This window comes from Hoplias malabaricus, chromosome 1 (assembly GCF_029633855.1).
Source record: "Hoplias malabaricus isolate fHopMal1 chromosome 1, fHopMal1.hap1, whole genome shotgun sequence".
Classification (NCBI taxonomy): Eukaryota; Metazoa; Chordata; class Actinopteri; order Characiformes; family Erythrinidae; genus Hoplias; species Hoplias malabaricus.
Window position 1 is genome coordinate 66417412 of NC_089800.1, and position 21054 is coordinate 66438465.

The 21054-nt window shown below is 37.7% G+C and overlaps 2 protein-coding genes across 2 annotated transcripts; both read right to left on the reverse strand.

Annotated features, from left to right (window-relative positions):
- Positions 1 to 417: 417 nt before the first annotated feature.
- malb (mal, T cell differentiation protein b) lies at positions 418 to 7858 on the reverse strand. Its single transcript, XM_066681929.1, has 4 exons — positions 7721 to 7858; positions 4989 to 5156; positions 3459 to 3602; positions 418 to 1119 (listed from the first exon to the last, which is right to left on the reverse strand). Exons 1-4 carry the CDS (start codon positions 7811 to 7813, stop codon positions 1045 to 1047), a joined length of 480 nt encoding a protein of 159 aa, XP_066538026.1. The 5' UTR covers positions 7814 to 7858; the 3' UTR covers positions 418 to 1044.
- Positions 7859 to 8408: 550 nt separating this feature from the next.
- Positions 8409 to 13255, reverse strand: LOC136707709 (myelin and lymphocyte protein-like). Its single transcript, XM_066681941.1, has 4 exons — positions 13072 to 13255; positions 11359 to 11523; positions 10191 to 10337; positions 8409 to 9728 (listed from the first exon to the last, which is right to left on the reverse strand). Exons 1-4 carry the CDS (start codon positions 13156 to 13158, stop codon positions 9654 to 9656), a joined length of 474 nt encoding a protein of 157 aa, XP_066538038.1. The 5' UTR covers positions 13159 to 13255; the 3' UTR covers positions 8409 to 9653.
- Between the last annotated feature and the right edge of the window lie 7799 nt (positions 13256 to 21054).

Genomic DNA, 21054 nt, shown 5'->3' on the forward strand with positions numbered 1-21054 from the left:
CACAAATAGCTTATGTTAACTCCTTACAAAAGCATAAAATGAAATGTCACAATGCCTAAGGCCAAGAACCAGCTATAGGGGTAGAAAGCATTGAACTGTGGAGCAGTGGGAGTGTTTTCTATGGATTGATGGAGAACCATCTAATGAGTGTGGGATGAGTTGGAGTCCCAGAACTGATCATCCAGCATCAGTCCCTGACTTTGCTGATGTTCTTGTTGATCGATGTAATGACATGTTCAAAGCAATATTACAAAATTCGGTGTAGACCATTCTCAGAAGAGCAGAGGCTGTCAAATGTAAGGCTGTGGAATCAAATAACATTAAATGCTAGCTTTAGGCTTGAATTGCCCTTAAACAAAAAAATAAATATTGCAGCCCCAGAAAATAAACTACAATTAACCCTTAGGTACCGTTTTTATTTTTGCTACAAAATGACTTTTTTTTTATTTATCGTCAAACATCTCTTGCTGGGAATACAGAATGTCTCCACCTCTTTCAGTCATATCAGAAGTAATTCATATAAAATTACAGCAAGCTCCTTATCGCCCGATATAGGCACCTTCTGAGGGTTAATCTTCCATCTGAACTTTAGTTACACAAGCCTACAAACACAAAAGCACACACCCTCTTTACACAGCTTTTATTAAAATGTGTTGCTCAGGCTCCTAGTATGTGATGCTTCAGATGTACAAAAAAAAAAGTTTCAGGTATAAATGATTTTTTTTTTTTTCACCAAAAACCTTAATACAAAAACAGAATAACCTCAGAAGTTTAACTTTCAAAAAATATACAAGATTAAGGCTAAATCGAAAAGGGTGAAGAGTCTAATAATCTGGTTGTGTTCTACAGTTTATCACTGATTGGAATTACAAACTACAGAGTATAGCTACCAATCTGCGCAGTGGTGGGTGAGGGAAAAAATAGGTTAAGTGACCCCACAATAATGACAATTAGTATTTTTTTTCTGGCTCGCCCTTTCTCTTGCGTTTCAAAGTGGGTTTTTTCTGTGATTTGTCCACTCTTTTAGTTCCACTCTTGCAGTGTTCAGAAGTTTTTCCATCGGATGGCGGACAATATGCAGTGAATGAAGTACAGCAAAGTAACCACGTAGGAGAAAACCTGCAAAAACACAAAGGTAACAGATTATGTGAGCATAGGACAGAGAGGGTTCACTTTGAGAGCTACAAAACTGGACACTTTAGTTCTTTTACTACCTCTATTTAAAGCCCTGTTTCAACCACCAATGATCAAATGTATGAAGATTTTCACACGTTCTTATATTGTAGGTCAGTTGTTCTCTAGTTGTTGGTACATGAAGCAGCAAGAGGTGGTACGACAGATGAACTCAAAATGTTTACTGCTTACCTATGGAATTTATTACTAACTAAATATATACATGTTTCATGTGTACATTACATAATGTGGCTATGTTCAACATGGGCTATGCATACAATGTAGTTATGGCACAGGAAGAGTGAGGCAGCATGTCCTCTGCTGTGGGCACCTGCTCGAAGCGCTGTGTTTTTTTTTTTTTTTGTTTTTTTTTAATCTGTTTTTGTTTTTATTTCTTTCAAGATGCATATTTCCTTTAAATTTTATATGTTCTTATAAGTGTATAATTGAGTTTAAAACTCTATAATTATTACTAATTATTTTAGAATCATTTCCTGTTAAGGATGCAAATTTCAAGTAAAAATTCAAGCAAGACTTTGCCTTATGCCCCCACCTGCCCCCGAAACAGAGGAAGAAGCAGGGTTTCTGTGGTAAGACTCATAGGTAGTACTTGGAGGTTTTGGTTTGATAATGGGTGATGCTTGGTCTAAAACAGAGCCGCTGTTGTAGATAATATTTTGATCATTTTGCTTCTTTGGCTCACAACAAAAGTGTATACATAATGTGCAAGCAAATTTAATCAACAAGCACATTTCAAACAACAAGCATGTCTTAGATAATGGAATACATTTTGAAGTAAGGATGAATAAAAAAAAGGTGTCAAACTTTCCTTCTGTTGCAACCAAAGAAAAACAATTGGTGGGAATGGTGAAGAGGAGATGGAAAACATATTAAAGGTTAACTCAGCCGCCACACCCATGCGGGGCCCATATGGAGTTTTTTGTCCATGAGTTAAATGTTGGCCCCACATATGAGAGTTCTCCTGGTTGCATACCCCAGGTACTTCGGGATGATGGGACCATTTAAGACCTATAAGGACCTAGTTTAGGTTTCTCTAATCACCTCTGTTCACAGCAAGTTTAATCAGTCACAGATAAAATTAATAGACATTTCACGCTGATACTGACTTAATTGGGTTAAAATGAAATCTAGCTGGTATTTGTCACAAACGACCCCTTTTAAAAAAACAAACAAACAGCTTAAACCTAAGGAAACAATCAAATCAGCTTGAGGCCTGGGACTGGTAGAAAGGTAAGTGGAGGCAGGGAGGGGGACTAATTGCATTATTTTATGTATTCCAACTACAAGTTTACTCCAGTTTAAAGGAATAATGGGATGTTATTCTTGTAAATTACTTCCAAATATGTACCTTGGATGAACAGAGATCATTTGTATGGGTTTAATCAATAATAAAAAATATTAAAAAAAAGCAGAAGTCATTTAAAAAAACGAGGTTGTGTTAATCAATGACAGAGAAAGCAGATGTTATGGGCTTGTGAGTATATCTCAGAAAGAATTTGATTAACTGCTTCCAACTTCTTAACTGCAAGTGTGTCACTGAGTCAAAACTAGCATTAGTATTGTGCCCATTGCTGAAAACGGTAATTTGAACAAACAAATACACAGCAATTTCTGCCTTTCGATTATATTAGACATTATTAAAAAACTATGAATCAAACATTATGCCAGAATACAGGAGCTAAAGTAAGCTAATGTTTCTTAATGGCCTTAAATATTGGTTAATACATAACAGTAGAGAAGCCTAATCTGTTTTTATATATTATTTCTGCATAAGAACATAAAAACCAATAGAAATGTTATACGTTAATATCTGAATTGAACTGAAATCCAGTGTTCTGATCAGGAGGTGACATTCATCGACTCATTTTTAAAGATTATTTGATAAAAGATAACATAAAAATCTTCATATTATTTAATACAGTTAATGTATAGGGCACAGTCTGCGTCTTAACCACAATTGAAGCAATAGCTTTGAAAATACTGAGCTAGAAATTATATTTACATTTAGCAACTTTATATTGTTCCCCAATAAATTTGAAACCCTGAAAATAATTAAGTTTTTTTTAAAGCTATATTAGATATCACATTTGCAGAACTTTTTTATTTTTAATTTATAAACATAATCATAGCTTAAACTATATGAATATTTGAACCGTTCATATTTATTGCTTCATCTCCTGTGGATTATGTGTAAAAACAAAGAGAACCCTTTCTAAATCTGTATTTATGTGTGTGTATGTACGTGGGGTTTTTTTTATGCTTACCACTGCTGCGATATCGATTTGGTAGAATCTGAAGCGGTCATTTACTGAGACAATTGTGGAGTTCCTCATGTCCAGTGTGACTGTGGCCAGGGGGACAGAGGCACTGAGGTAGAAAACTGCAGCCACCAGGTGATAAACAAAGTCCTGCACACACACACACACACACACACACGCACAATTGCTCTTACTCTGAGTAGAACTTCAATGCTTTTTTGTCACATTAGCAGAGATGAAGGCTTGAGTCTAAGACTTGGAAGTCAAACCAATGACACAAACAACTGATCTACACGAGTCACAAGCCTCTGATTTGACTCAAACTCACTTGAAACAACACATGAACCACTCTGCTCATAGTCAATAAACTACCCAGCTTTTCCAAATATTATACAGTTGTACAAATAAGCACATTTTCTGTGCTAGTTAAATTAAACACTAAATTCATTAATTGTTAAAAACACTACCACAAACCTTTGCTGCCAAATATCTAATATTTGTTTTTGGCAGCAGTGTGGAAGAGAAAATTTCCAAATCAGTATATAAATACACACTTAACAATCACTGGATTTGGAACACCTACCTTGCATCTACAATCACAGTCCATCTTAGCAGCTCCACTGACCATACAGGAGCACTTCGTGGTTCTACAATTAGAGACTTTAGCCCTCCAGTTTCTCTATCCACATATAGCAGGAATTATTTGAGTGATGAGCCATCCTCAGCACTGCAGTGACACTGATGTGGTGGTGGTGTGTTAATTGTGTGACTAGATCAGATGCAGCAGGGCTGCTGGAGTTTTTAAAAACCCTCAGAATCACCGCTGGCTTGAGAATAGTCCACCAAACCAAAAGAGTTCTGTTGGCGACATTCCCGTGTCCACTGATGGGACTAGAAAATGACCAACACAAAATGTCCAGGAACAGATGAGCTACCGTCTCTGACTTTACATCTGCAAGATCGACCAATGTGGGAGGTGTTTAAAAATTTCAGAAGCACTGCTGTGTCTGATCCACTCATACAATATCCATGTGTCAGTGCTAAGAACAATCCACCACCCAAATAATTCCTGCAATGTATTGGTCCTGTGGGGGGTCCTGACCATTGAAGAGCAGGGTGAAATGGGGATAAGAAAGTATGCAGAGAAACATTCTACAATCTGTAATTGTAAAACTACGAAGTGTTCCTGTATGATCAGTGGAGCTGATAAAATGGACAGTGAGTGTAGATACACGACTCATGACTTCATGTCTTCAGCATTAATTTCATGAATGTATTTGTATAAATCTATTTATTCTGCTGTTCATATACACCATTATTCATTCAATTAGATGCCAACAAACACACACACACACACACAATCCCATAATGTTTGAGAGAACAAACAAAACTGTTTTAAGTTGCTTCTTTACACCATAGATTTAAAATGGTTACCCACTGGTCCACATGTTAAAGTTTGATATAAAATATTTTTTTTTTACATTTAGTTTTAACATGTAATCATTACAGAAACTTTAGAGAGAGTCTTTAACACACCGCTGCTGCCCAGCCGCTTTTGTTCTTGTGTCCCCCGCAGGCAAAGATGAACAACCACAGGCAGGTCATGACGAAGCAGAACACAGACACAAACATCACCCAGCCCTGAGGATTCTCTGGCTTCACGTGAGTAGAGGCCACCAGGATCCACACCAGGCCACCAAACACCTGCCCATACACATGCACCATTTTAATTCAGCACTTCAAGCTATAGATGTACACAGACTATCAACTGCTTGCCTTTTTTAATGGAACATTCTCAGCAAAATTTTATTTGAACTTTATTTGTAAAGGAGTCCAGTCATTTTTCTTACCTGCAGGAAGCAGTAAACTTTGTCAAGAGAAACAAGGTGTTTTATTCAAAAACTTTTCAAAAGTGTCCCCTAACTTTTAACGAGCAGTGAATACATATTTATCCAATCCACCTTGAAAATATATTTAGTCAATAGTTTGTAGACTCCTGTTCATGAATCAAGGGTACTAATACATATTGTGTCCTTCATTTGGTCTCCATTAGTAATATTTTCACAAAGGTGTTACACTAGATAGTAACATTTCAGTTTTGATAACTACACTTGAACTATATTGTTTCCTCCTAACTTCAGTGTACCTTATTTCCTCAAACACATTTCCCTGCTGGTAAATGTGTTTACTCTTATTGCCTGTAGAGCACATTCCCAAACCCACATGTCCACCTACATGATGCTGTTAGTTTTCCGCTCTGTAAAACTCCTGGTTAAAGCTTCATGAGCAATCTCTAAGTCCTTCATGAGCCCATTCATCCTTCCAGAGAAAACCCAAAAACCCTCCAGCGCCATGGCATTCCGTCTGTGTCTCATGGACTTTAATGGAGTTATTTTTTATGGTTGTTTAGACGTAGGTTTATTGCATAATATATGCTTCAGTTAAACATCACCAAGGCAACCAAATCAGCCTGAATGTTTTGGTTGTGAATTCCTATAAGAATCAAATGTGGCTGCTCTCTTTCAGTATTTTTTTGCAGATATTTCTGTTCCTTTGCCAGTTATTTTTTTTAATGCATCTCTCTCTCTCTCTCTCTCTCTCTCTCTCTTTCTCTCTCTCAGTCCCTCCCTCTCTTTCTCTTTCTCTCCCTCTCTCTCTCACACTCTCTCTCTCTCTCTCTCTCTCTCTCTCTCTCACTCTCTCAGTCCCTCCCTCCCTCTCTCTCTCTTTCTTTCACCTTGCAGATCAGATGCTCTGACATTGATACTTTCCCCGAGCACACGTCCGGCAAAATAAATACAGGTGTCTGCAGCAACAACAAAACCACGATATGCTCGTTTACACAGCAACAGTCCTCTTTTAAACTTTTACAATGCAGTGTGGAAAAAAACGTCCCACATGGTGACCTATTCTAAGAAGTTGTACTTAAAAGATTTCAGATTAAAAAATAAACCCTGAATAGCTGTGTTTGTAAGCTGTGTACTTTGTTGTTGCAGCCTCCCTTTACTCATCTCATTAAGCCATGTGTGTGAAAGGTGACTGCTGTGGAGGCGATGGGCTGAGACCAGTGGGGTCAGATCACCTGGACTAACCATGCGTAACTCACCGCTCTTAACCTAGAACAGTCAGTGTTTATACTGGACAAAATGTTTTACTCATTCCAGGTCAGAACACAACTGTAGCAGGTGTTCACTTCTGTATGGCTAGGTTTATGTGGGTTTGGAGCTGAGAGAGAACAAAAAAAAAAAACCCATAGAGTGTATATTTAGCTACATATATTTATATGTATATTTAGTACATGAATTAACCTACACTTTCAAAACAATATTTTACAATATATAATGTTCTAATTATTTACCAAGGATTGTTCAAATCTAGACTAATTTATGAATTAAAAATCCTGTGAGAATGCCATATGAATAAATAAATAAGAAACCTGCACATTGGTGGCTCAGTAAACTGACATGTACACAGCATGTAACATAGACCCCAATTTCATATCTACATTGCTTAAATATTAGTTGTTAGTTGTTTACAGTACTTATTACAGAGAAACTACATTATAATATAAGCTATTACACAAATCGAAGCATGTGGTTTGAAGGCTTAATACACTGACATGATACCAGATTAACAGAACCTGTTACAAAGCAGTAATAATAGCAGTGTCCCCTACTTTTCCTTTCACTACATAATGTATATAGTTGATTTATATATAAGTACTTTTATCTATTGATTGTATAATAATTTTATAAGAAGCTTGTCACTGGAAGGTTTAAAAACAAAATGAAAAAATAACTATATTAAGCAACATGCAATTACAATATGTGTAGTTAAAAAGTAAATTTGTTATGTCTATGATTCTCTGACATAAGGTCAATCTGCCACAGACCAAAGATGAAAAAACTATGAAGCAGAGGAAGGATAGCAGTCTTAGGTAAAGAGAAATGTTTGAGAAAATGAGAGAGTTTTGAACTATGTTCAAATAAAGACAAATGAACATTTTACCTGAAATAATTTTGTCCAATCACAAAAAAAAATCCCTAACACCCAGAATGCATTTATAACAGAGCTACAGAGTATAGATGAATGTAATTTTAAAGTCTAATGCTACATTTAGATTCTTGTCCAGAGTTTTGCCAAAATGTGGTTAGTGGTGTAGCTTGGTGTGGTTACCTGGGCAGGCTATTGAACCCCACCACTACCACATAATCCCTTTCCTCAAGTATATATTCCTCAAACAAGTTATCTCCTGTCCATTCTCTCACCAGCTCGGGAATGTAGAAGATGTCTGGGAAAGTGGTACAGATCCCAATGCCGCTGGGCAGGCTGCCCATTGTCTGCGCCGTCGCCGCTGCCATGTCTGCTCTGGAGTGTGGTTAACGGACCTGCAGGTGAGTGTATATGTGGAGTGAGGGACAGAGCACCTGGAAAACCAGCACTCTCTCTTACATGCTCTCTCTCTTGCTGGACACACCCTCTCAATAACCATGTCCTGTGTGTGGCCACTCTCTAGAACTGCATGAAAACTGAGACCATGCCGACCAGAGCAGGGTGTTGTGGGATTCAGAGGGCTGACCAATCTTAATTTTTGTGCTGATGCACAACCTCTGCCTTTTGAGATCTCTTTTGATAATAGTGCAGCCTTTGATGAGGTTGATCAGAACATACTTGACTACATACATCACTGACTTGAAAACTTATTTTAGTTTTATATTGATTTGAGTCTTATTTAATGAATATGGAATTTATATTTGCATTGGGAAATCATTCAAATGATATTTCTTGTGGAGTGCCACAAAGTTAGATGTTTGGGCTCTTGCTTTTCTTTGTGTATAGGTTTACTGATAAGGAGAAATGAAACAAATTCTCATTGCAACGCTGATTATACATTTTATTTTAAAAAATTGAGACTGTAAACAGTAAACAACCATGTAAACAGAACTACCAGTTAACTAATAATTGTCAATTTGTGGAATTATATATTACACTAAAAATCAAAATAGAATTAGGTCTAAAATTCTCAAAATTAGGTCTGGTTCTTTGCCTTATGTGAAAATTTTTTCATTTATCAATAACAATAATCATTATAATAGCCTTAATTTCTTTTGTTTTTAATTTAACTAGTTTACACGAAAACCCACCTTCACCCCCTTTAAAAATAAATTCAGTGCAAATTAGATCAAACAAATATATAAAATATATTTATTCATTATGTAGTCACTCCAGATCGAACATAGATAACATAACTTGTTTCAGTCCAATACATATATTTATAAATCTAGTTTAAGTTTAAATGAAACGCCAGGGCATATTTACAGGTCTTAAATCAGAAGAAATGCCTGGGCCCAAAAAAAATGAAAAAGAAGAACAACAAAATAAAATGACTCCTTGAACTTTATAGACTTGGAAACACAAGAAAAATAGGTCAATGTTAAAAAGAGTAGCCAGTCTGACTATTAGATATCGGTTTGAATGGTCCAGGGGTTTCAAGAGCCTTCTCCAACCATTCATTCTCACTTTTGCTTTCCATAAAGTTGGTAAAGTAGGTAACCTGTTAATTATAACAGAAATCAGTGATTTGCAAATCTACTTTAACACATATTTAAACAAAAACTGTACAGAGACAAGACATTAACCTCATCAGCTTCAATGATCTTTGTAAATATACACTCGTTATAAAAATTAAGCCTGCAAAACTTTCCAAAAAAGTTGAGACAGGAGCTGTTTTTATTTTAAACCATTAGGGGATGTAACCATGCTTGGATACAAGAACAGCATCCAGGAATCTTCTACTCCTTTATGATCGAGGATGAGTCGAGGCATTGCCCAAAAAAATGTCCCAGGGAATAATCCAACAGTTAAGCCCATTGAGTGGCTACAGGGACGTTAGGTATTTCACCTTCTACAGCACATACTGTCATCAACAGATTCAGGGAGCCAGGAGAAATGTAGAATGAGAACAAAAGTTAATCAAAATAATCAAATGCAATGTATTTGCAGTTCAATGGAATTGATTAATAACTGACTTCTGGTTTTGCTATGTGGTTATTGGGTGGTTTGTGTGGTTTTAAGGTGGAGTCTTTTTGGGGCTCATTTGTGAGTTGGTTTCATGTAGGATTTGTCAAAGAAGAAATGGCTGACACATCTTCTTCCTTGTACTTGGCATGGTTTGCTGACTGTTTTGCCACTTTATCTTCTTCAAGAGGATTTCCACCGGAGAGCAGACAGGATGGCATGGATGAAGTAAAGCAGTGTGGCTATAAAAGACATGACCTAGACACAACACACAAAGACTGAATTGAGTAACACACCAACACATTTTCATTGTGTTTTTTGCATAAAATTAAAAAAACAACTGCAGTCTACATTTTGTTGTAATAAAATTTCAATATCAACTTATATTGAATTTATAGGTACAAGGTTTTATAGGTTTAACAGTTACAGTATACACTTTAGATCCTGATCACTCACTGAGCATTGTGTTCAGATTTTTTTATCTTCAATATTTACTCTAATTGTCCTATAGTTTGTAGACACCAGTAATAGCCAATGAATTCAGCACTAAATTCAGCACCAAGTGTGGGCAAATAAGGATGAACCACCTATAAATATCATTCATTTAAGAACAATTTTGGATGAGCAATTGTCCACAAACATTTGGCCACATTGCATACGTTCCACTTCATCGTTTTTATGTAATGTTGTGCAGTAAAATTAAATTAAAGTGTTTCTTACCACAGCCGCGACATCCTCTTGATAGATCTTGAAGGGAAATACATCAGGGTGTAAATCATATAGAGCTTTATAGGAGATGGTGAAGTAGGCCAACACAACTGACGAACTCAGATAGAAGACAATTGCGATGAAATGATATGCAGCATCCTAAAGAGAGTAGAGAGAAAGATCTGGTGTAAGACTTAAACTGTATAAATTGTACACAATTTGGGAAACACTACTTGATTTAGATCATTTGTCCACCCAGAGGGATGTTATCCTTTGTAGCAGTTGACCTTTCATCTTAAGATTCTCTTAATACCTCATTGTAATTAAAACAATATTCTGACCTTTATGTCCTTGATGGCCTCGTCACTGTATGTTTTATTCATAGAGGTGGGACAGTATGTGAAAAGCCAATAAAAGACTTTCCCTATTAACTTTATTTTTTGTAAATACCTGACCCTGTCCCAGATGACGCAGTTACAGAAGATGATTGAATGAATATGCTCATTTTAAACTTGAAACATCAACACATTTCAACAAAGTTGTAACAGGAGCATGCTTACCACTGTTATTCATCATTCTTATATCAACGCAATCAACATTTGCACCTGGAGATAACATTTTTCTTGGTGAAAGCTGAATAATTTGCCATAGTTCTCTTATGTTGCAGCTATACTGTGCCTTGTTTTTAATATTGCACCTTGAATCTCACAGTTCTACAGACTAATTGAACCTGTTTTATTATTTGCTATAGAAAGTGGAATACCTGAAATTACAGCAATCCTCAGAGCATTTCCTACTGGCTTACTTGCTACCACGTTTTACATGCCTTGAACTATCTTTGCTCATGAAGCACAAGGCATTTCCTGGATGCTACATTAATACTCAACCATCCTTACTTCACCTGTTTAAGACATTTTGGGTATCTCACAACATTTGAGTTTTTGGAACTCAAATCCAGAATAAATTAGTGTAAATATACTAGAAACAAGATTTTTTCTTTGTTCTAGTTTACCAAAATGGAATTCTTTAATCATTGATTTTTTTTTTTTTTTTTACATATTTTCCCAGGGTTTTTGGAATTAGGGTAAATATAAATAAGCTAAATCTTGTACCTACAGCTACAACAAGGACTGACCATCTGTTGATTCCTGTATTTTTAAATTATTGTAAGTTTAATTACCAGGCCGGGCCAAATGCTGCTCTGGTTCCCTCCGGCAATGAAGATGAAAAACCAGAGAGTGGTGAAGACAAAACAGAAGACAGACACAAACATCACCCAGCCTAGGGGATTTGGAGTGAAGACGTGAGTAGAAGCTACGAGACACCATACCAGCCCACCAAATACCTGAAAGAAGATAAAGTTAATATATATATTAATAGGTAGCTTTCTAATTAATATATACATTTATACCTATTGTCATGGCCTGCTAGATATGAATTTAAACCGCTACATAAAAGGCTTGCTTCTGTCTTAGGGCGTATATTTAATATATCACATGACAAGCAACTTCATTATGGTCCTTAGCACAATGGACTGATGTGTACAATCTGGAACAATGGAAAGGCTGGCGATAGCCTTAGCACGTACTGAAGTTGCCACACACATCTCCACCTTTCACAAATATTAAGTGTACAGTTTTTTACATAAGGTTTTCAGTGTAAACATCGCAATCAGATCCAGATATGAGCAACAAAAAAAATGCTTTTGTTCATCAGCTAAATCACACTGAACAAATTTTTTTATAAATACAATTTATAATAATATAATATAATATAATATAATATAATATAATATAATATAATATAATATTCATAATAAAACACTTATTAAGCCACAGACTGGGTTCTAAAATTGTTGCTATTTGGGGAAAATAAAACTTGTCTTTCAATTTTGCCCATTTGCATTCTTTCCATATGATTTAAAATTCATATGACCGTTTGGTTTTCATAATGAATGGACCTGTAGAAGAGGTCCCATATTCCTTTGATTTTTTCCTTTGATTTTTTTCCTTTAAATGAATAGCTGAGAATGAGATGGGAAACTATCTTCTGGAGATGGGAAACTATCTTTCAAAAACAATGATATACTATTGCTAAATAATAATGTGGTGAAGTGTAAGCAAGAAACGGAATGCTCTGAAGCAACTGTACATTAACATAATGTAACCTCTTCCAATGTCATGTAGCAGCTAAAGGGGATAAAAAGATTTCCAGCGACAGTGCACAAGGAGCAGTTGGAGGTAGGATGTATAAACATAGTTATCAAGTGTAATATTTCCTCAGTGAGTGAATGTAATTATATTCTTGTTTATTATTCAACAGTATTGAGTCATTTTTATTAATGATTAATATTTTATTCCATTGGTGGATTGTTCTATCCATCTATCTATCGTTACACTTATAAAGCGCCTTTCTAGATACCCAAGGACGCTTTACAATCCACACTGTTCAGAACGCTCAGAACACTCCATCCACACACACACACACACACACTGGTGAGAAGCGGCAGCCAAACACGCACAGCGTACTCTCGACCAGGAACGACCGTCCACCTGGAGGACTGCATCAGGCACTAGGATTTCACCCAGGACAGAGTGCCAATACATATCTGGGCACATACACATTTACTCACACAGCAGGACAGTTATTAGACAGAAGCCAATTCACCTACCCTCCAAGTTTTTGGACTGTTCTTAGAGTAATAATGCTTCAAACAAGCAAAAATTTCTTCCATTGGAATAAGAACAACTCGCATAAAATGAGTACACTTGCCTAAACTGTTTGAATAGTCATACAATGTTTTACTCATAATTTCATAATGAGAAATATTAGTTACAGCAGCTCAATTAAGATGAGTTTACTGGCCAAAACTACATGTGTTTTTTTTACTTACAAACTCCGGTATGAAGAATATGTCAGGTAGAGTGGTGAACACGTTACAGCCGCTGGGCAGCCCACTGCCAGTCACGGAGGAGGCCATAATCCTTCAAGAAGTTTGTGTGTAAGTGTGTTAACTTTGTCTCTTTTCCCGTCTTCACGCCGTACCCTGGGATCGCTCACCTGAAAATGAGCAAACAGGCAAGCAGAGGTTCTTTTTAAAGTTGGGTTCCCCTCCTCCTCCACTACTTTCCAATTGTCCATGTTTCCACCCCTTTGTTGTCAGCAGTTTTTTTTTCTGATCTGTTGGATTTGTCCAAGGACATGGACTGGTTGGATGAGAAAAGAACTTGACATGGCATGTTAGCACAACAAATGGTAAAGCTGTGTATTTGTGCATGGTGTGATAAGTCAAGGTGTGTCTGTGAGTTGAGACAACCATATATTCTGCCATAGGGCAAGTTCAGAATGCACATGTATTATCAAGTGTATATGAAACTCCTTTAAAAAAGGGTGTTTTATATTTAAGCTTATGCTGCATATTCTTATTCACAATTATTCACAATGCTTGTGTATAATTAAAAAATTCAAAAATCATGCTAGAGTTGGTACAGCATAATGTTCCTGCCTGACCTAGGAACAGAACCCTAGTCTGTTGTATGGAGGACAGCAGTAGATAAAAAGTCAGGAGATATTGGTAATTTCTGAAAAGCAGGAAGTGTCCAACTGATTACACTCACCATGAACGTTACACGCATGCATTTCAGTCCTTTAGATAATATCGTGTTCATTCATTAGCTGTAAACGCTTATCAAGTTCAGGGTTGCGGTGGGTCCAGAGCCTACTCTGAATCACTGGGCACAGGACAGGAACACACCCTAGAGGGGGCACCAGTCCTTTGCAGGGCGACACACACTCACACATTCACATACAGACTCACACCTATGGGCACTTTTGAGTCGCCAATCCACCTACCAATGTGTGTTTTTGACTGTGGAAAGAAAACCAGGCAGACACAGGGAGAACACACCAAACTCCTTACTGGCAGTCACCCAGAGCAGGACTTGAACCCTCAAACTATAATAATAACAATAATGTACAATTATGTAATTTCGCTGCAATGTGGTACTTGTCTAACTTTGTGTGTGAAAAAAATGCAATTCATTCATTCATTCAATTATTTGTCAATGTACCACAGAAATAAGATAATGAAATCAGCATTTAACATACATACACACACACACACAAACTAGTGAACTAGGGGCTGTGAACACTGCTGTGGGCAGCCATCCCCAGCACCCAGGGAGTGTTTGGAGGTTCAGTACCTTGCTCAAGGGCACTTCAGCCATGGATGTTCCTGTCAGTCCTGGGGATCAAACTGTCAACCTTCTGGTACCAAGCCAGTCCTCTAACCATTAGGCCAAGGCTGCCCTCTTATTAGGCCAAAGCTAAATAAAAAATAAAGTGGTCTACTCAATACCTTCCTAATAAATGCATTGGTAAACCATCCAGCTTTTTGTTATTTGGTAATGCATTACCAAGTTAACACCGTTCTTGGGTCTTACTGAAACACCTGTAATATATTTGTAATATAATAATAAAAAAAAAAAACACAAGGATCAAACAACACAGCAAAGTTATCACCCTGTCTAAACAGGGACTATTCTAAAGTCTATGCACTCTATATTAAGTGCAGCCCAAAATCACAATGTCTTGATTTATCTCATGTTTACTAACTTGCAGCCCACAATAAACTGACTAGGTGGTCTTGTTTCACAGTTGGAATGTTGAAAGGAGCTCCAGATTCCCAAATTAATGTGAACATGCACTAAGAAGTTAGGAGCCATATATAGAATCTGCATTACCGTACTCTTTTTCTCACATTAGTCATCCTTAAGATTGGAGTAGGTAATTTTTTTTAGAAACCAATGTAGGCTAGATATTGAAAGCATGTCTTTCAATACTAAAAAAAATCCCAGACCTCCTTCTAAAATACATGAACATGCACTGCCTGACTACAGCTAGAGGAGTCTAAGAGAGAAGTGCAAAACATCATTTTCTACTTCTGCCTTTCTTTTCTCTCTTTGTTTGAAGTAAGAGTTTGTACAATGGTCTATGCTATACTCATGCACCTAGCTTGCCAACTTTCAGCAATGTATGTATAAAGCCATGTGAAGGAGTCCACATACACAAAAGTGAGTACATGTGCAGACTGCAGGGTATGCACATGTGGGTAGGTAGAGAGGTAGTGAGGCCATCATCTAGTCTGAATGAAATGATTGGAAGGGTTTTTTTTTACTCTCTTGAAGCTCACACAATTAATGTGTTTAATTGTCTGATCATCTGAGTTTACTGATTGCTGATGGATGTAGCACAAACAGCAGTTCTTGTAAGTTTAACTTATCTGTAAGTCTTTACTCACTGTTTGAGTTACTACAGAAACTCATTTGTAACTCAAGGTGTTTTTGCAGCACTGCCAGTAACGCAATGTCTGCCGAATTTGGAGACATTTCCAAATTGTCCAAAACATTTCCAAAACAGCACAAATATGTCGATATTGCCCAGCTATGAAGCAGGAATAGAGCAATCCTCGTTTTGGTGTGATGCTTTTCAATGTAGTCTGTTGTCTAAAAAACCTCCAGGTGCCTGTGCCATGAGCAGAGAGAGTATAGCATGGACGGAACCCGTATATACCCTACTCATTTACAGACATCAGGGCTTCTTAAACACTTTGGACCAGTTTCGAGCAAGCAATTGGAATTAATTAATTCCAAATGTGCTTGAGTCAAAGAGTACAAGTTACAACTTGAAATTGCTAAGGAAGGTACAAATCTCTCTGTATTTTACTTAAGTATATGTGCTTGAGTAAATGTAACTAGTAACGAGCCACATAAGATTTTTACTCAAATTTTAGATTTAATTAAATTTTTTGTCTCATTCATGTCCATCTACTGCCCATCCTGGTCAACTGGGCAACTATTTAAACTTGTACTTAAACACACATAATAAAAACAGCTCTTTCACTCCCTCCCTCTCTTGCCCTCCTACGCCCTTCTTCCACCTTGCTCCTGGTAGATGTTGGCTTTACCGGTTCTTGGAGAAACACACCTTAGCATGATAACTCTAGAATTAATCCCATGTCTTGTGATAACACACACACATACACACACACACACACACACACACACACACACACATACACACACAAACACTCAGAGACACACAGCCTGTTGCTCATAGAAACATGCACTAGCACTACTATATTACCTTGACAAAGCTTCTTTGTCTCTGCTGGCTCTAATTACCTACAGCAACATTGGTTACAAATTTAAAGAAGAGCTTTGTTTTGCTTTTAAGTCACCGCTGGTGTTAAACACTCACCCATCCCACTCAGGCACAGAGTGTGGTGTCAGGTTAATACATTCCACAAGGCATTCCACCACAGTCTAAGAACCGTTAAATGTAAAACTGATATGTTTACATTGGCAGATATGCTCAGGTTTGCTGTGTTCAGGCATGTGCCACTGCCTAGTCAAAGGCACAGGTGCCATGACTGTGCTCATCTGGATGAGCTAAAAGAGAATCAGTGTAAAGTTAAAATCTCAATAAAAATGCAGTAATTTAAATGAGACATTGTGGAATGTAAGGCCACCATCCTCAGTGCAAAGTGTCAACAAGAGGACCCTGAGTATTGCTATTGTGGCAGAATGCAGTCTACTGCTGCATGACAGTAATTGTAATCATTCATGGGAACATAACAAAAAAAAACTGCAAATATTTGCAGTGTAGCTAAAAAAAGTGTGATGTTTCTATGTTCATTCATGTTCATTAAAGCATGCGCAGTTTGAACAGAATATGTCTGTAGTGATTTGAGATGGGCTGGAGTGCCAGATTTTATCATCCAACATAATTAGTACCTATCTTGCTGAAGTGAGGACAACCTACAAATTTAGAACACTTTATTTCAGAAGACGTATTAGATGAGCAAACTATTTGTCCTCAAACTTTTGCTCATATAGATTACAGCTTCCACATAACAGGTCAGAAGTACATTCAAGGGCTGGCAGTCATCAAAAAAAAAAAGAAAATACATTGTCACTAAGTTGAAAGACAATGCCATTTACCAGAGCCTTTAATTACCAGAGGTTTTAGATACATCTCAGTCTTAAGAACCGCATGTTTTCACTCATGCTGGATTAGTGAGGTTTACCTTGACTGAAGTCTATTACTCTGCCATTGTTTAGAGTTTCTTAGTGACTGTCATGTGTATTTAAAAGATGACACAAGATAATAGCACTCTGTTTTGTTACTTAGCTCTTGGTCTGTATCTATCCAAATCAAATATGTACATGTATGTATAGGTATTTTCCTGTTTCTATAACTAATAAATCTGCAGTTCTGAGACCAAATAAAGGGGCAGTGTACATACTCACACCAGGGGTTGTGGCTAACCACCTCTACACCTGGGAAGCAGGTGGGGCTTATGTATCTTTTTCATTGACAGTATATATAAATTGGACCCTGTAATCCCGCTGTTTTCAATGGGGAAGCCTGTGATCAGCTGTGTCAATTCCAGATCGGCTCCTCGTACAATGAATACTGGGATAATGACATGAATCTCTGGCATGCCGTGGCCTTTAAACATTTAAATGTATCTGTTTCTTCACTTGGGCGGCACGGTGGCGCAGCAGGTAGTGTCGCAGTCACACAGCTCCAGGGACCTGGAGGTTGTGGGTTTGATTCCTGCTCCAGGTGACTGTCTGTGAGGTGTGTTCTCCCCGTGTCCGCATGGATTTCCTCCGGGTGCTCCGGTTTCCTCACACAGTCCAAAAACACACTTTGGTAGGTGGATTGGTGACTCAAAAGTGTGAATGTGTGTGTGTGTGTGTTGCCCTGTGAAGGATTGGCGCCCCCCCCCAGGGTGTATTCCTGCCTTGCACCCAATGATTCCAGGTGGGCTCTGGACCCACCGTGACCCTGAACTGAATAAGTGCTTACAGATAATGAATGAATGGTTCTTCACTGATTTGTTTTTTTTAATCAAAGACTATGAAAATCTTACAAAAATTCAGAGCTTCTTCTTCAAACATTACAGCACAGTGTTTTGGGTCACAGCTTTATCAAGTCATCTTTACCATTTTTGTGGAAAAATATTAACTTCTAAACTTTGAAGAGTTTATTAAGCTTGTGGATCAAATGACAAAAAGTCCATTCTCTGCAGAAGAGAACCTGGGTTGTGTCGTAATCAGAAACAGCGTGGAAATACATTCATTATTGGTTCAAAGATGTCCAGAAATGAATGTGAGTTAATGGAAAGCTACTCTCAAATAGTCTTCTAATAGCGCTTCCTCTCACTTCCTGTGGCATGCTTAGGAAGGCCTTGTCCAGATTTCGGCTGCTGCCAGATTTGGTCAGAGCATGCACAGAACTTCATACTTGTGTACACTTGTTGCTAGCTCTGATATTTTATTAATTTCGTCTTCAAAGATAATTGAAAACAGACACTGCTCTGTTTGGTTGAAAGGCATGCGTGTCCAACATTCCTCATGTTTTTTTAAACAGAAGACTACCTCAGCATATTTACAGGGATACCTATATGTTTAAAACTTTACTGGATTGTAAGGAAAGTCAATCATTTTTATGTATGTTTAAAGTTACTCATTCATCAAGATAAAGCTCCCCTCAGCTTTGGAAAACAATCTCTCTGCTGCTATAAGCAGAATGCGTGAAGGTCTGCACATGTGGTCGCACAAATCAGGTAGCCACAGGCCCTGAGCTGTCCAAAACCTATTCACTATATATAGTGCACTACTTTGGGGTTCCGCCATTTTGTAGTAGTGGCCGAAAACGTAGTGGACAATTTTCAGTGCACACAGTCTTACACTAGATGTTTGATGGCATTCGGTCATGAGAGCCTTAAAGTGGTCAGATACAAAAGCTGGACGATTAGCTCCAGATCTCAAATGATTTCAAGGGTACCGAATGTGAATCTGTTACACTAGACATGTTTACACTGTTCTACAGCTTAATGCTGTGGGGATTTACACTCTTCCATCCTTTACTTGGAAATATGCATGTTGAGTTTAGGCTTATGTTTTGCTGTTGTTTTTCATTTCATGCTTTTCTGTGGAGATTATGCAGAGTATGTAGAAATCTACAGAGGGTGTAGTTGAATTCACAAATAATAATAATTATTATTTTCTATGTGTATATTCATATGCACATGTGTGTGTATGTGATCTATGTGTCTTCCTGGGCTCCAAAACACTTCTGTCACCAGGGCAGCAGGCCACCAGGGCAGGTTGTCTTACTGGCTCCAGTTTCCTGCATCACACTGAAATACGACCTTCCTGGAATCCCTCCCTTGTACATGTTTGTCCATAACCCTGAAAACATACACATTCATACAGTTGCACCGGTGTCCTACACCAGCTGAGTAGCAACCAACAAAAACACACACCACTTAGCATCTCTCTCACACTATAGAGAATTATCCACCATTTACCTTAACACACTTATGACTTTACAGCAGGGTCTAAGGGGCATGCATACACTAACGTACTGTATTGTTCAGTAGTTTCAATCTAAAATAGATTATTTATTTTGGTAACAAGCATTTAAACTGCTTATAAACTAATAATTAAGAAGTTAATATACAGGTTTTAGACTGTATACATGGCATAACTTCCCTGGTAGTACACTTCATTTCATGAGAAATACTGGGATGAGCAGGTGTCCACAAAATGTTGGCTCTGTTGTGTATATTTGATCATGTAGTGCTCAGTCTTAAGCAAATAAGGCACATACCGTTAATTGAATGAATTATTTTAATAATTTGACAGCCTCAATAATCAGAGTTATAAACTCTGAATGTAATAAGTGTATCTGGAAACTGCACAAGAATTATGTTCAAACTGCAGTCAGATTTCCTGCTTAATGGCCTTTGTTATAACATGGCTTGTTTGGTTTCAGGGAAGGATAGCCATGGAATGGGTAGGGCCTGGAATACTATTGGGCAGTTTCTAAATCAAGAATGCTGTTGGACCGGTTCTTTTTTATTTCTCCATAAACATTGTAAGCTGCAGGAAAAGATCTTTTCCAGGTCACAACTCAGATCTCTTCTGTGTAATGTTAATCTCATTCTTCTTTGTTTGATGCAACAGACCCTTGTCCTATTCCCTTCTATTCCATGTTCCAGTCTGTTATGTCTTTTCCTGTTACATCCCATTAGGCTGCAGTGAGGGTTTTACAAGCACTCTAATTTTAGTAAATCAGATTTTAAAAATAATCTGATCATGAGAAAATTGTAAGACTACACGACTCACCCAGTAATCAGAAGTATTTTCGTCATTGCTTAGCACCTGGCTACGGAAGCCCATTTCCCTCACTTATAAACAGAAGTCACATTGAAAGTCATAATTATGAGATCATTTCTAGTACCTCAAAGTATGGCTTAGATTTTTATGACTTAGCATGCCATAATAATGACTTGGGCTGGTGCCAGTCCACTACACTCTCACACAATCACTCAGCCCTATAGACAAGTTTGTACATTTAATCAACCTACCTCCTTATTATTCTTTCATTCATTCATTGTTTGGAACTGCTTGCCCAGTTCAGGGTTGCGGTGGGTCTGGAGATTACCCAGAATTACTACGTTCAAGGAGGGAACACACCCTGGACACACCTCACACCTATGGATACATTTGAGTCAGCAATCCACCTACCAACATGTGTTTTTTTTGGACCATGGGAGGAAACCGGAGCACCCAGAAGAAACCCATGCCGACACAGGGATAACACACCAAACTCCTCACAGTCAGTCACCCGGAGCGGGGCTTCAACCCACAACCCCAGCCCCAAGATGCTGGAGCTGTGTGACTGCGATACTACCTGCTGCGCCACCATGCCGCCCTCCACATTCTTCTTCTTATTATTAATATTAATATTATCATTTTGTATTGTGGTAGGAAATCAGAGCAACTGGAGGACACTCACT

Coding starts and splice junctions, on each gene's coding strand:
- malb (XM_066681929.1), bottom strand. CDS start 7,813: ATGGCAGCGGCGACGGCGCAGACAATGGGCAGCCTGCCCAGCGGCATT. Junction 3,603..4,988: donor AAAGCGGCTGGGCAGCAGCG/GTGTGTTAAAGA, acceptor GTGTGTGTGCAG/GACTTTGTTTATCACCTGGT. Junction 1,120..3,458: donor AAATCGATATCGCAGCAGTG/GTAAGCATAAAA, acceptor GTGTTTTTGCAG/GTTTTCTCCTACGTGGTTAC.
- LOC136707709 (XM_066681941.1), bottom strand. CDS start 13,158: ATGGCCTCCTCCGTGACTGGCAGTGGGCTGCCCAGCGGCTGTAACGTG. Junction 10,338..11,358: donor GCAGCATTTGGCCCGGCCTG/GTAATTAAACTT, acceptor TACTCTCTTTAG/GATGCTGCATATCATTTCAT. Junction 9,729..10,190: donor AAGAGGATGTCGCGGCTGTG/GTAAGAAACACT, acceptor TGTTGTGTCTAG/GTCATGTCTTTTATAGCCAC.